The 15,738-nt window shown below is 35.1% G+C and overlaps 1 protein-coding gene across 9 annotated transcripts in view; it reads right to left on the bottom strand.

Annotated features, from left to right (window-relative positions):
- The window catches only part of ARAP2 (ArfGAP with RhoGAP domain, ankyrin repeat and PH domain 2), a 190,719-nt gene that overhangs the window by 26,873 nt on the left and 148,108 nt on the right, over nucleotides 1-15,738 (bottom strand). For 8 of the 9 annotated variants that reach the window (XM_038533515.1, XM_038533511.1, XM_038533510.1 and 5 more), the window contains 2 exons: nucleotides 15,489-15,617; nucleotides 2,028-2,170 (listed from right to left, as the gene is read on the bottom strand). In XM_038533515.1, coding sequence (XP_038389443.1) covers nucleotides 2,028-2,170; nucleotides 15,489-15,617 — 272 coding nt within the window. The remainder of the gene's footprint in view (nucleotides 1-2,027; nucleotides 2,171-15,488; nucleotides 15,618-15,738) is intronic. The other variant, XM_038533516.1, reaches the window with a different exon arrangement.

Genomic DNA, 15,738 nt, shown 5'->3' with positions numbered 1-15,738 from the left:
TTCAATATAAAAAAGGTGCCTTTAGATCCTGCTGTCATTCTTCATTTAAAATAATTATATAGATGTTATTTGAATCTCAAGGAAGTGGAGATGTTACTGCATACACTCCTGTAATCACCACCCAAAACTGGATAGAGATATTTCTATCATCTTAGAAAAGGTTCTTACTGACTCCATCATCCTGCTGCTGCAGCAATCTTTCTCTACACACCAGGCAGACACTTCCAGACTTCTTTCATCATAAATGGTTTTGCCTGTTCTTAGATTTCTAATATACAAACTCATATGGTACCATTTTGTATCACTATTTTTGCTCAATAAGGGCTCAAAGACTCATCCATGTTGTTACATTCATCAGTATTTATTTTTGCTGCTGAGTAGTATTCTATTGTATGAATATGTCATTCTTTTATTGATGTTGAATCATCTGGAATGTTTCCAGGTTTTAGCTTGTATGAGTAAAGCTGCATATTAACATTCTGGAACAAGTGCTTTGTGGACATAATACCTAGGAATCAAGATGTTGGATCATGGGGTAGATATATGAATAACTTCATTTTTAAAAATTACCAAGCAGTTCTACACAGTTAATCAATCCTTAGTCATATCAGGAGGCATAAAATAGTATTGTGTGGTTTCAATTTGCATGCCCCTGGTGACCATTACATTGAGTGCTTTTAGTTCAATGGTTATATTAGCCATTCTTCCATCTTCTTTCATGTAGTGTCTATTCAATACTGCATCCCAATTTTCATTGTATTGTCTTTTTAGTGTTGATTTATTCTTCATATTCTAGATATGCATTCTTTCTCAGATATATGTACTATGAATATATTTTTCTCTGTCTGGGACTTGCCTATTAATATTCTTTATGAAGTCTTGCTATTACCAATATATAATACTATACTATTACTGTATAGTGTTTCACACTACATATATATATATATAAATATATATAATATTACATATGTAATGTTTCATGGTTTAAAAGAACATATATTCTTAACAGCATTAAAATAAACTGGTATGCAGGATTCATACTATCATCACCATATTACAGATTCAGAAATTGAGGTTGAGAGCTTAAGTTATTTATTCATATAATCCACTTAGTGGATTAGAGGTTTTCTGATATTAATCAATATTCTTATGATTCCAAAGTTTATCTATTCCCTTTCTCATCTCTATTTTCCTTCTCCATTCCACAACTCCTTAACAAAAGCTTTTGAAAATTCAAACTTACAGGGATACATCAGCAAAAGGCTTTTGCCTTTTTATCCTACATTCTATTAACTTCCATCAGCTAAACTCAAGCCACTTTTGCCTCAGGGCATGACATTCCCTCTCTCTTTTTTAAATTTAAATTCAATTAGCCAACATATAGTATATCACTAGTTTCAGAGGCAGACTTCAGTAATTCATCAGTTGCAAATAACACCTGGTGCTCATCACATCACATAACCTCCTGAATGCCCATCACCCAGTTACCCCATGCCTCCACCCCCTCAGTTTGTTTCCCAGAGTTAAGATCCTCTCATGGTTTGTCTCCCTCTCTGATATCTTCCCATTCAGTTTTCCCTCCCTCCCTCCCTCTGAGATCGAGTTTCCTCTATTCCACTAATAAGTGAAACCATATGATAATTGTCTTCCTCTGATTGACTTATTTCAATCAGCATAGTACCCTCCAGTTCCATCCACATCAATGTAAATGGTAAAATTTCATCCTTTTTGATGGCTCTTAATTTTATTGATAAAGATGCTTATTTACATGCTAGCTTATGTAACACATATTAGCTTTTTCTTTAAGGATTTCTTTGCACTAAAAAATGAGAAGTGCCACATGAAGTTCTTTACTCTGTCACTTGGTGTATTCATGTTCCATCCAGAGGCTGCAAGAAATCACAAGCTTACTGTGTGTTCTATTTACTCCCAGGGCCTGACTGCCAAAAAGATACTGACAAAGGTATAAATGACACTGCTAATAACCACACAAACATGCACACATATTCAAATACTAAATACACAACTACCTTTGAATCCTTGTAGAGAAAGAGATACCCATCTCGTAAAACGAAATACCGGTCTTGAAACTTATTTCCAGACAGAATTTTAGATGGTTCTTCTTTAATCTTTAAGACTCCTTCTTTGATACTTTCCAGGGTTCTCCTCTCTGTAATGTACAACATTTTGTAAGTGAGGTACATTTTCATTTATTTGGAATAGAATATAAAACATTTCTATATTTTCAGTTTTGATAATGCATAATAACTTGTTTCTTACCAGTAAGAAGCCTATGGTTAATTTCTGGGAACACCATGTGTCAGGATATTCATATCTACTTGTAATATAGGCCTATCCATGCTATCTAACTGGCTGATGGCTAATAAGCACTTGAAATGTGGTTACTCTCAACTGAGATCGGCCCTTAGTATAAAATATATGCCATATTTCAAAGACATAGTACCAAAAGTAAGGTAAAAATATCATAACTTCGTAATATTGACTACATGATCAAATTATAATATTTTAAATAGAGTTTAAATAAACTATTTTAGTAAAATTAATTTCACGTGTTTATATCTTCTAATGTGGCTATTAGGTAATTTAAAATTGCATATTCGGCTTACATTATATTTCTTTGGAACAGCTCTCAAAAAAAACCATGCAAATACAAAGGGAAAAAATTCTCTCCCAGAATTCTGATTGAGGAATTCAGGAATTCTCAGGGCACTAGAGAAAATCCTATACAGGGATCCCTGGGTGGCGCAGCGGTTTAGCGCCTGCCTTTGGCCCAGGGCGCGATCTTGGAGACCCGGGATCGAATCCCACGTCGGGCTCCCGGTGCATGGAGCCTGCTTCTCCCTCTGCCTGTGTCTCTGCCTCTCTCTCTCTCTCTCTGTGTGACTTTCATAAATAAATAAAAAATAAAAAAAATCCAATACATATGAACTAAGTAAGGGTTAAAAAGGCAAAACTGCTAAGGTAGAGCACTTATTAACAACTCTACTTTATGTGCAATACGGCCATGCCCCATACTTAGAAACCATCCAACCAATTTTACAAAAATACTTCTTGGTAAGAACACCAAATTTGTGCTTGTATAAATTTATCATGTATAAATTCATCAATACATGTCCAGTCTACAACTTTCTTCCCAAATTTTAAACAATTTCAATTGCCTACTTGAGAACTGAACAGTGTGTGTGTGTGGGGGGGGGGGGGGGCGGGGACGAACCTTAAGCCAAATAGCTATGACACGGTCATTATGGTGTCAACAACCGTTCTTCCTGGAAAATACTGTGGGCCTCCTACTAGATAATGACCACAAAAAGATGTAAGGTGGGACACTGTATCAGACCAGGATCCTTAGCAATCTTTTGCTAGCCAGTTGATACAATTTTTAAACATTCATGCATTGTTTCTGAAATTTACAAAATAACTTGAATGGTTTTAGAAAGAACTCTTAGTCTTAAACCTAACATTTCTTTGGTTTGAGGAAAACCTGTACTTACACAACAAATAACACACAGTTTCACAATTATAATTAGCATAAGAAAACAAAAGTTTAAAAAATAGAAACAGTTCTTTGTAATTATAACTCAAATATGAGCATGGTATGAATACCTGGAAGCAAAAACCCCCAAGAGTAATAAAGTCCCTGATGCTAACCACAGACATACAAACAAATGTAATTAACAAACCCCAATAGTTTTCATGATACATATACTGGCCACAGACACATTATTTTAATCACACATACTAAAAGAAGTTCTTTTTTGGTGTTTGGTGACTTTAATATCTGAAAACATTGCCATAATGTCTCTTCTTAAACACTTACTAGATATTCACTACCATAGAAAAATATTTCAAATGATATTTTACAACTAACTTATTTTTAAATTAAAAATAACCTTTTCAATGAAGAGTAAGGTGTATTTTAATAGGGTCAAGAAAAAAGTAAACATAAAACTATTCAGTGAAATTCATATTACACCAAATCATTCATTTCTTCATAAAGTATTTAGGGTCTAGTGTGCACTTAATTCTAGTAATATACAATCTTGGAGGCAATGAGTTAAATATGGGCTGATAAACAATGTTGTATCTTCTGATAGAAGTGAACAATTCAAAAAATATTCAGTAGCTTAGTGATTCAGCTGATTTAGAATAGGGAAGTCGAGAAAGGTATTTACAATATGGTTGGTTTAGAGACAGGTAAATCATTTTTTAAAAGTTTAAATTATAATCAAGTTGTGAGATACAGATATTGTATATTGCTTAAGCCAAACAAATTCTATTCAAGCCTTTAAATCGTACTTTTTCACTTAGATTTTTACCCTAAATAAACCTTTCCAATAATCATATGTCCAGTGCCCAAGTAAACCATTTATTTGTAGGTTGTAAGAGAAAATAGGCTTAGGGAAAAAAAAATACTGTTGCTGTGTTTGGGTTCATATTTGTTAAAATTTATCATTTTAATCATTATGTAATGATTATATTAGCTACATCTTGCAGCATTCATTATTATGGAACTGGAGAGAAGTTCTGAGAGAAATATATGTGAAGAAGGAGGGAAGAATGGAAAGAACTTTGAAATGAAGTTCTATAACTATCAAGGGCTTTAAAGACTTTTGAAAAGCTCTCACAACTAAACTGCTCTCAAAATGTTAAAACATGTGCAATGATTACCCACCACTTAAGGACAAAACGAAGCTACATACTTTGGGGGACATCATGTGTAACTCAGCGTGTAACAAAAACAAGATTATGAATTAAATGGCTTCCAACAATTCACTTTTCCAGTACTGATTGGTCCCTCAACTGTGGGGTACTTCACTCTTAATATTTTCACTCCCTCCCCTTCATCTCAGGCAGAAAGCTTACTAAGGTCCTCTGTTCCAGAGGAACTTGGTTCAGTAAAAGTTCATGCCAGCTGTGTCCTCTGTACCTGTATCCAGACCCTATCCAGGTTTGAATTCAACTCTAACTTGTCAGAATATAAGCTTTATGCTCTGCATGTCTCTACTGAGCAGGAGTTCAAATTTCTGCTCTTTGCAGTGGGATTTCGGCTTCATAACTCTTGAGACTCAGGCCAGAACTGCTGTCTCCCTGCTATGCTTTGGGCTTCTCAGTTCCAAGAGATCTTGCTCTTTTCATAGTCTGTCCCAGCACAGTGATCTTTCTAGATGTTTTTTTTTTCTTCTTTTTTTATTTATTTATTTTTAAGATCTAAACTTCAGAGCACTAGTGTTTCTAATGCCATATGTAGTCCTCCTGGCTCCACCCTTTGCTATAGCCATACACCGAATCCCTCTGATCTAATCAAAAAGATGGATTTCACATGTGGCAGGGTCCATGCTATCAATCCTTGGCATCTTGTAAGTTAATAAGCATGGAATACTTCTAGGTACTCAGAATGTTACAAAAAGAAAAAAAGGAAAGAAAGACATAGGACACACTCTGTAAATGTGCTTTTAATTGAAAAAGAAACCAGCTATAGCACATCATTAATGTACTATAAGAAGCCGTTGAGTAACTCGGGAAAATCATCTAATTTTTTCGCAAATGTAACAAATCTAAAGACTTCATGCATTCTCCAAAGCAATTATTTCCTTCAAAGAAAGATTCTGGGATGTACACTAATGGGTACAATTTCCTTTACTACCTTTGTGTTTCATTCCAATAAAACTCCAGCATACTGTCTCTAGAAAAATCATAAATCCCTCTCCCCTTCTTGTTGAATGCTAGGACAAGGAAGATTACAACTGGAGTTAAGGCATCTTTCAAGTTAACAGTGGAACAGCAAGAAAAAAAAAAAAAACAACTATTCTTAGTTGTGCTATAATTTTGTTATTAACTAGAAAAGCCCTTAAAAGTCACACGAATGAAACAAAACAGAAAGGCCAAATTTATTTAAACAGAACAGACTATATTACTGGGACAAATTAAAACAACAAAAAACAGTTTTTCCCAAATCATCTGAAAACTTCAAGTTCTTATTTTTTTTTTAATTTTTATTTATTTACGATAGTCACACACACACACACAGAGAGAGAGAGAGAGAGAGAGAGGCAGAGACATAGACAGAGGGAGAAGCAGGCTCCATGCACCGGGAGTCCGACGTGGGATTCGATCCCGGGTCTCCAGGATCGCGCCCTGGGCCAAAGGCAGGCGCTAAACTGCTGCGCCACCCAGGGATCCCTCGAGTTCTTACTCAAAAAGAACAATTCCTAACTAGTGGTCCATAATCCTAATAAAAGAACTTATCTACAGAGGAGGTGGAAGCGTCCTGGGAAGGAGAGGCAGAGACAGAGAGAGGGGGAGAAAGAAACATAAATCCAGGAATGGTACTTCTAAAATATATTCTCCTCCTTTATCCTTCATGTGCAGTCAGTCAGCAGCAATTCAGCCATTATTCTTTGAGAATTTCTCTTTGGGGTTCAATTCTATTTCATTCCTGACATTACCACTCTAACACCTGACTTTTCTACCCACTACTTGGGGATTCCAGGATTCTATAACTCCATGCCCTCTTTTCTAAAGGCTCCAGAAAATGATCCAGATTCATCTCATGCAAATGCCATTTTAACACCCTAATCCTCTCCTCACAACTCCCGTTCAAAGCCTAACTTTTCCACTATTTTAAGACTTACTTTGGAACCATTAAAAGTCTAAACTCCTTTTCCTGACATTTAAAGGGCTAAATAAGCTGAATTTCTCCTACCCATCTCTATAAAATATTAATTAAAATATATTTATGATTCAGTTGATCATAGATACTGTTTGGAAAACCAATCTTCCTCTCCATGGCATGACTCAAGTTGATCACCTGAATAAATGAGAGAAATTCCTTTCTCCTTGCTTCTGTACAAATTCTATCCCACTTCTGCACCCCACTTATCCAACAGAAATTTTTCTAACTATTCTAGTTCATACTTGTTATTATGTCTCTAAACTTTATGATCTAATTTAGTTCCTGAATGCATGAACCATAGTTGCTTAATAGTTTAGCTTTTAAGTAACATGATAATGTCATATTTGCTTTTTAAAACAATTTGTACTTTGTATTTTCCTCCCCAACCTATGTGATAGCTGACATAGCCTAATGACTAAAACAGTTTAGATCAGGTTTAAATGAGAACCACATCCTTCACTCAATCTCAGGCAGTATTCTCTGAATCTCAGTTTCTTCAACTGCAAAATGGGGATACATACAATCTTCACATGGATGTGGTTTCTGAAGTGCTTAGAACAGTGCCTGGCACAGAGCAAGTAGTACGTAACTGCTTGTTTAATCAACAGATTACAGACATTATTTTTAATCTGTACTACGGAGTCAGTGGTAAGCAAAATCAGAAAGAACGGTACTTCCAAAGTCCTGATGATTTACAGACTGAGTTTCTAAGAATTTAAAGAACTTACAATCTTACTTATCCTTGATTTCAATATGGGAGGTGGGTTAGGACAGCATATACGGGCTGGATTTGGACACATGTTGATTCAAATGCCTGCTCTGTCACTTATAAGCAGGTCACCTTGAGGGAGTTATGTAATATATCTCCATATCCTAATTTCTCCATCTGTAGAAGGCCTAGTTAAGTACTAGTAGACTATCTAGGAAGAATAAATGAGATGGTGAATGCAAATAAGTCAACCCATCATCTGGCATAGAGTAAATGCATAATAACTACAATGTATTGTTTTTATATTTCTTATTATATGTTCTGAACAAGACAAGGGAATTTTAAAATGCTCTATTTTTCATGATCTGTATGTGTCGTCGTCCCCCCCCCCCCGCTTTTTTTTTTTTTTTTTTTTTTTGCTGGTAAAGATTATTTCTTCAGGGTTGTAACATTCTCTGAAAACACTCCTTGTTCCATCTCTGCCTGTGAACAGTAAAGATTACAAATGGGCAGTTTCCAGGAGACGTCTTGAAAACACATCACGGCCAAGTGATATTTGGCAATATTTGTTGCCTAACAGCTAAAAATTTCTTACAAATTGAAAATTAGACACATTTGCCTTTGACATTACTTATATAGAAGATGTGTATTTTTTTTCTTGAGTATAGTTGACGTACGTTACAGTAGTTTCAGGTGTACAACTTAATGATTTGACAAGTTTATGCTATGTCCACCACAAGTAAGGCTACTATCTGTCCCATTTCAGAACTATTATGATAGCATTAACTGTATTTCCTATGCCATGCCTTTTATTCTTAAAGACTTATTTTAGAGATTGAGAGACAGAGAGACAGAGAGACAGAGAGAGAGAGAGCACATAAGCAGGAGGGGCAGGAGGAGAGGGAGAGAGAATCCCAAGCAGACCCTGTGCCCAGGACAGAGCCCAACACGGGACTCAATCTCAGAACCCTGAGATCACAACCTGAGCTGAAACCAAGAAGGATCCTTAACTGACTCCATCACCAGGTGCCCCCCACCCCACTCTGTGCCTTTTAGTCCTATGACTATTCATTCCCTAACGGGAAGCCTGCATTTCCCACTGCCTTCTACCATTTTGCTCACCTCTCCCTTCCCATCCCCTTCTCTCTGGCAATGACCAGTTCTCTGTATTTATAGGTCTGATTATGCTATTTATTCACTTTTTTTGTGAAGGACCTAGAGGGTATTATTCTAAGATAAGTCATACTGAGAAAGACAACCATGTGTGACAGAGATCATGTGTATTCTTAATAATTTGAAGGAAGCAGAATTTCAGTTATGTTGTACTCACTGGATGATATTCAAAGTGTATTTTAGTAAAATTTAGTTCTCTACGACTGAGTAGAAACAAAACTGGTAATAGATGCTGGAAAGTAATCTATTTCTTAGGAAAAGCCAACTATGTCCCCTGGTTCATCCCCAGTCTATTTTCCTTTATGCTACTTGTACTGAAGAAGCAATGCTTAATAGAACTAGTAGCCTGCTGACATTCATCTACAATTAGAGTCTCCATAAATAATACAATTATAATTGCTATTGAAGGATTGACTAGAAAAGTACCAGAAATTCCATGCTATTTTACTGACAATGCAGCAAATTACAGAAAGTAGAAACTACTTTTCTATTTTGTTTTTACTGTTACCTGAATTATAATAAACTTTTAGAAATAAAATTTATAGTAAATTATATAGTTCTTTTATATTAAATAATGTTGTTTTTAGTATACTCTTAATAAACACATAGGTGACACTTTAGACTTTACAAAGTGTTGATATATTTTATCTCACGTGCTTCTCATGCAACTTTTTTTTTTAAGATTTTTTTTTTAAAGTAATCTCTACATCCAATGTGGAGCTCGAACTTATAACCCTGATTCACTGACTGAGCCAGCGAGGTGCCCCTCATACAACTTTCTATAGTAGGAAAGACAGGTAATATGATCTCATTTTGTAAATGAGAAAACTGTGACTCACAAAAGCTTTGTGACAAGGTTAGAAAGCAAATGTCCTATATAATTACAATTCATATCTCTTAACATGTAACATATAATTCTGTTTTCTATACTGAGACACTTCTAAGTAATGGTCATTATTATCATGATCACCTCCATCATTACCACAATAATAATAAATGTGTGGGCACCTTTCTTGGCCTCATGCACCATTTTACATTGTTAAACACACTTTTCCTAAAACTTACTACTTTGATGATGCCATGACATTGCTCTGTCCTTGTTTTCTGACAACTTTTCTGATTGTTCCTTCATACACAGGGCCTCTCTCGATACATCCATGCCTTAAATGCTGGTAAATTCTATGCTCACAGTTCTCTCATGTTTTTACTTCAACACTACCACCGCAGGATGTTCTATTCTCTAAAGACTAAAACCATGCTCCATATAATGTGTTCTGTAGCAATGGGTACTTAGATCCCTTCCAGACATATACCCACAGACACTTGACAACTAAAACCCAAGGCATCCAGAACTAAATTCAGTGACCCCACCTTTCTATCATCCCAACCAGCAACCTGTTCTATTCTCCCTATCCTAATCTATCACAAAGCATTCAAACTAAGAAACCTAGGACCATAAACCACTTTCTCAGTAATAACACAGTGCTAATTTCCTCTGGAAAGCATTCCCTAACTACCCAGGTAAGAGCTGAGTTTGCCCCGCTGGGGAACTGTCAGTACCTGCCCACTAACAAGTGTTTTATTCATTTATATTTTTAAAAATTTACTAAATGTATACTTTTAATGAGTAAAAGAATAAGACATAGTCTTGTTACAGAGGACAACCCATATAAGAATTACTAAACAAGAAATGATATTCCAACATCCAGTGTTGGAAGAGAGGTCAACAATCAACTAATTGAACCACTTTTCTGTGCTTGAAAGCTCTTCATAAACTTCTTGGCCTATAGCAGTCATGGTCTGCATGGTGTGTTCGTAGCCTTATAATTTAAATAGATTTCAGACATTTAGATTTTCTGTTCCTTGTGAGGGAAAGATAATGCTTAACAATCCTTTAAATTTTCCACAGTAGATGCCTGGTAGATTCCTAATAGAAACTCAGCAGTTGGTTTTCTCACTACAGAATTATAATATTAAAAGTAGTCAGAACATTCATGCTTCATAGTAAGTGTCGAAGACTTATCGATTTCCAAGAGGATACTTCCTTTTGACATGGACAAGGCTTACCTTCAACGTTTATACACATTTGGATTCAAAAAGATTTGATGGGGAGTGGAAAGTAAATTATTTCAGCTAGACTATGATTTATGGACTCACACTATTTTCTTTTATTTTCCTAAGTCAGTTGATAGAGGATGGTTCAGCTTTCCAGGTCTGTATTTGCCAGAAGCAGTTGCATTTTGAACTATCCTATTCTAATGCAAATTTAATTCCAAAGCATCTGTCATATGCAGCAATCTAAATTTAGAAACCCAAAGGGATACACATTTGAGTTACATCTTCTATCTTTTTAAAAGTGTTTCATCCCCATTGAGATCATTAAAACTTGATTCCAATGTATTACATTCTATTGGGGTAATTTTAAAGATCTTTAATGCTTAAAATAAGACTTTAGCAACATAAAATTATTTATTCTGGAGCCTTACAGAAGGTATTCATTTATGGTTTACTCATGATAGAGATACTGAAGCTTAACTCAATACAAGACATAATGATAACAAAAGACAGTCTAATGAGATTAGCTATGACAAAATCTAAATGGCAATTTAAATGAAGTTTTATTCTCCCTATCGTAATGTCTCAGTCATAATCCATGGGGTAGAAAAGAAATTTGAGGACTATTATCTTTCATTTCAAGTTAGTTAACTCCTCATTACAATAATGGCAATGGCATAAGATGCTTCTAAGAAATAAAATGCTGTTTTTGAAGAACACAGAATTGATTTCTAACTAGAGGCAGCACAAAATTTATTTATGCTCATATACTTTTATAAAAGTAAAGTATGCTACCTCATTACCTTAAATCAATGGGCAGAAATTAAGTGTTGGATGACTCTAAAATCCACTCCTACTTGTGATGTCGACATTTTAAATTGTTCAGATAAAGTAAAAAACTAAGGAAATGAAAACTTCTAAACTACCCTAAGCCCTTAACTTATTATTTGATAAAATTCTTGATTTAGCAAATAGGTGCCGAAATGTTCAAACAAAAGTATATGCTTGTAATTTGTTACATAAATCAGAAAAACCAACATACACTTAATAAAATCCAAGTCGTATATATGTATAAACACACACACATATATTTGTATGTGTAGATATGGGAATAGAGATAGGGACAGGTGGGCAGATTGTAAGACCTGTGGCAACTAGACATCAAGTATGGAAAGAGTGCAAAGGATGTGGTAGGGCTACTTTATATCTTAACAAAATGTTAAAACATTAGCTATTTGTTACTAAGAAAAAAATGTGGTCCCAACCAACTACCCTTGTTTCAAATTCTGCTAATTTCCACTTGATCCCTAGGTTAGAAAAATAAAATCTTAAGAAAAAGAAATCCATCACACTATTCCTTTTCTGCCGTGCAGAACAATGTATTTCTGAGATGATTCCAGTTTTTCTGCTAACAAATTGACAGAGAATCACATTTGATTTACTTTCATTACTTTCCTTTTAGATCTCAATTTTAAGGAGCAGTGGGTGTAATGAACAGAGCAATAATTCTGGAGTAGGTGGTCATTGTGATTGATTTAGGAGACATTTGCCAAGACAGAGATAAAGTAGACTGAATATCTAACTGACCTAAAATTTATCACAAAATATACCCCATAAGAAGTATTTATAAGCTCTGGGTTACTGCAAGATACAATGATAGGAAAAAAAAATCATGACTTAAGAAATTGATTTTAAAAATAAACAATAGGCCAGAGTTGCTTTAAAATGGCAATCCTAAATTCACACAGATGCAGAACAAACCATAATGAAGGAGATTATTTTGCTTTGACAATCTGAATATAAATCAAGCTCTAATTAAAAGCATTTATAAAAATTTTATTGGGTAGAAGACAAAAATTTTTGCAATATTTACTGTATAGGTACTCCTATTTTTGACCAAAAATACATAATTACTAATACAAAATGGTCCAGTTGATCTATTTGCTGATATGTTCCTCTAAAACCTGACTCTTCTTTTTCATGCAAAGAGAAATAATTTCCTGGTAGAAAGAACTACAGATATTATAATAACAAGTTGGATACTGGTTTGGCAAACAGTAGGGATAGTGCAGGGGATAAGCATGCATTTTATGGCTCTCCCTCCATTAGAGGAATGAACAAGATGTGAGACTAACACAAAAGTTTGCTGCCATTTTACCCTAGAGAATGTTTCATCCAAATCACTCAACCTATCGTTTGAGCCTGTTTTCCACTGCTTGGGTTCTCCAGTTTTCTTGCAGATGTTTTGTCTACGCCTTACAGAATCCTGATGCTTTCACACCAGAGAGACACTCATAACCCTATAAACAGGACACACAGAAACATGTGAGGCATCATTATAACACCTAATCTCTGACCCAGTTGTAAAAGGAGCCAATGCAGTTTGCTCTACTCTACCATTTTTTGGGTCCTTAAACAACTTAAAGATTCTACTTAGATGTGATTGCTCTCAACCAGCTCATTGTACACACTGTCGGTTTTTTTTTTCCTTTCTTTAAGATCAACAGCACTTGATGGTATCCTTGCATTGGTTATCTCTCACCCCTACCTGCACAAAACTTTCTTTTATATCACAACCTTTTAAGGTCTAGTCTGTTTTTATTCATCTAGCCAATCCATTAGCATTCAAAAGGGCTAAGGTATTATACCTAGGTATGGGTTCAACTATTTTGCAACATGGTAAATTTGGAGACATTTAGGAGGAACACTGAAAAAAGGAAAAGGAGAATTCATACCAGGAAAACAAAAATGTACCTGAAAAGATGACTTAGTAAAAGAAAAGAAACCATGAGAACCTATTATATATACTTCATAATGTTGACAGGACTTGGTTCATAAGCTCAATACTTTTTCTTCATCTCAGTGTCAACATGAAAGAATAAGAGAATTTAAGAGCTAGGAGAGATTTCATAGATTATCTAAATGGTAGATTCTCAACATGGGCACCCACTGACATTTTGAGCCAAATAATTCTTTGTGAAGAGCTCTCCTGTGTTTTGTAGGATGATTAGCAGCATCTCCAGTCACTATTCACTAAATACCAGAAACACCACTCCATCTAGTTGGGAGTCAGAAATGTCTGCAGACATTTCCAAATGTCCCTTGGAGAACAAAAGTGCACCAACCTGAGAACCACTGCTCTACAACATCATGTCCCATTTGTAGGACTAGAGAAAATTTCTGTTGCAGTCCTTAAGAGGTATAGGCATGTTGTCAAACACATATGCAGACATAATAAAGGAATTTAAAACAAGATAATGGTTCCTAAAAGGCTAAATTTCTCCAGCAAGAACAATAATGCTTGTTCTGTTTATTTAGATGCCTAGAAGACCAGAGTGACACAGAAGTTGTTATATTGCTCACCTTCTGAAAAAAATGCTTTCAGGTAATTATAAGATAAAGGATAGATATATAAAATATAAGGGACACGTGATGGACTGAATGTTTGTGTCCCCCCCAAATTTATATGTTGAAACCCTACCTCCTGGTATGATGATAGCAAGAAGTGGGACCTTTAGGAAGGTAATTAGGGTTAGATGAGGCCAGTGGGTGGAGCCCTCATGTAGGACTAGTGTCCTAGTAAGAGTCACAAGAGAGCTTGCTTCCTTTCTTTGCTCTCCACCCTGTGAGGATACAAGAAGAAAGGAAGTCTGCAACCTGAAGAAGGCAGGCTCTCACCAGAACTTGACCATGCTGGCATCTTCATCACAGAATTCCAATCTTCAGACCGTGAGAAATAAATTTCTTTTGTTTATAAGCCAGCCAGACTATTGTAGTTATAGCCACCAGAACAGATTAGGACATTATCATGAAATCAGAAATTTATCAGATTGGCTATGGTACAATTAAGAGCTTAGTGCTCTATGGCTATTAGCTGGAGAGCGTGAAATTCTTCTAAGCAGGTTTACAGCATTTAAGAGCTGTACATACAGATAAAATTAGAAGACAGACCAATCTGTTCTCAAATCCAATATTTAGTAACTGTATGATCTGGGGCAAATTACTTCATTTCTCTGCACTTCTCTTTCCCCATTTGGAAATTTCAAATGACAATATAATCACTGGGAAGTTTAAAAAAGACCTTAATTGAGCTTTGCTAGGTACAGACCTCAGTTAATGCTATGTGATTAATAAATAGTAACAGTTATTATTAATATAAGTTGAAAAAGTTGTAAGTTTTATCTTATAAAACTTAAATCCTTTGCTTTCAGAGTTGGTTTATATAGAGTCCTGGCTGAAAATCTTTTTTCCAATTTGTCAGTTAATGACAACAGAAGAATCAGTTTTGAGATAAACGGGTCTCTGAACCCTTGTGAGGCTGGCATGTTTTCCTTGTGCTAGCTAACTTATTTAACATTACATGTGTACACGTTTTCTCCCATCTGGGTGGCAAGTATCCTTATTGGAAGTATGCCATGTTGTACTTATTTTTTTCTAATATCACCCCAAAATAAGTGGGAATAACAACAAGCACTCAGTGTCAGAGCATGTATAACTTGCACCTCTTAATGCCCAGAGAATTCAGGAAGAAGAATCATTATCTACCTAAAAATTAGAAAAGTACATTAAGTATTACAAAAAGTTCCTTTTAAAAATAAACCATTCATTCCAAAAACCTCAACTTGGGACTGTCAAATTAGCCACTATTAGCTAAGTGCTATTCTCCAAAAATCTGAATCTGACACTTGGTACTCCTGTCTATATATTTTTCCTCTTATTCTACAATACTGTATCAAGTAGGTTCTGTATTTAGCTTCCCATTTTTTTATATTATCAAATAATACTTATGCCATAATAAGTAGCCTTTTGTCACTTGAATTTTCAATTGTGGTTGCAACATGAAATAACAACACCTACCATTATAGTGTTTAATTGTGTCAATGGTTAAGAATCTCTTCACCACAAGATATGCAGAGCCAGGTTCAGCTAATGAACTCCACCGAAGAACCTGTTCCAACACATTTTCTGTATAGTGAAGGGGGCGTTCTGCAAAAAATAAAACCAAATCAAACTGAAAAAAAATTATCACAGTTTTTATAAATTTAAAAAAGATCTGTGTGCCTTAAAAAATATAACCATATCTTATGTTATACCATAATAATTCTTA

Source organism: Canis lupus, chromosome 3 (genome assembly GCF_011100685.1).
Source record: "Canis lupus familiaris isolate Mischka breed German Shepherd chromosome 3, alternate assembly UU_Cfam_GSD_1.0, whole genome shotgun sequence".
Classification (NCBI taxonomy): Eukaryota; Metazoa; Chordata; class Mammalia; order Carnivora; family Canidae; genus Canis; species Canis lupus.
This window is presented reverse-complemented; position numbering and strand designations above follow the sequence as displayed.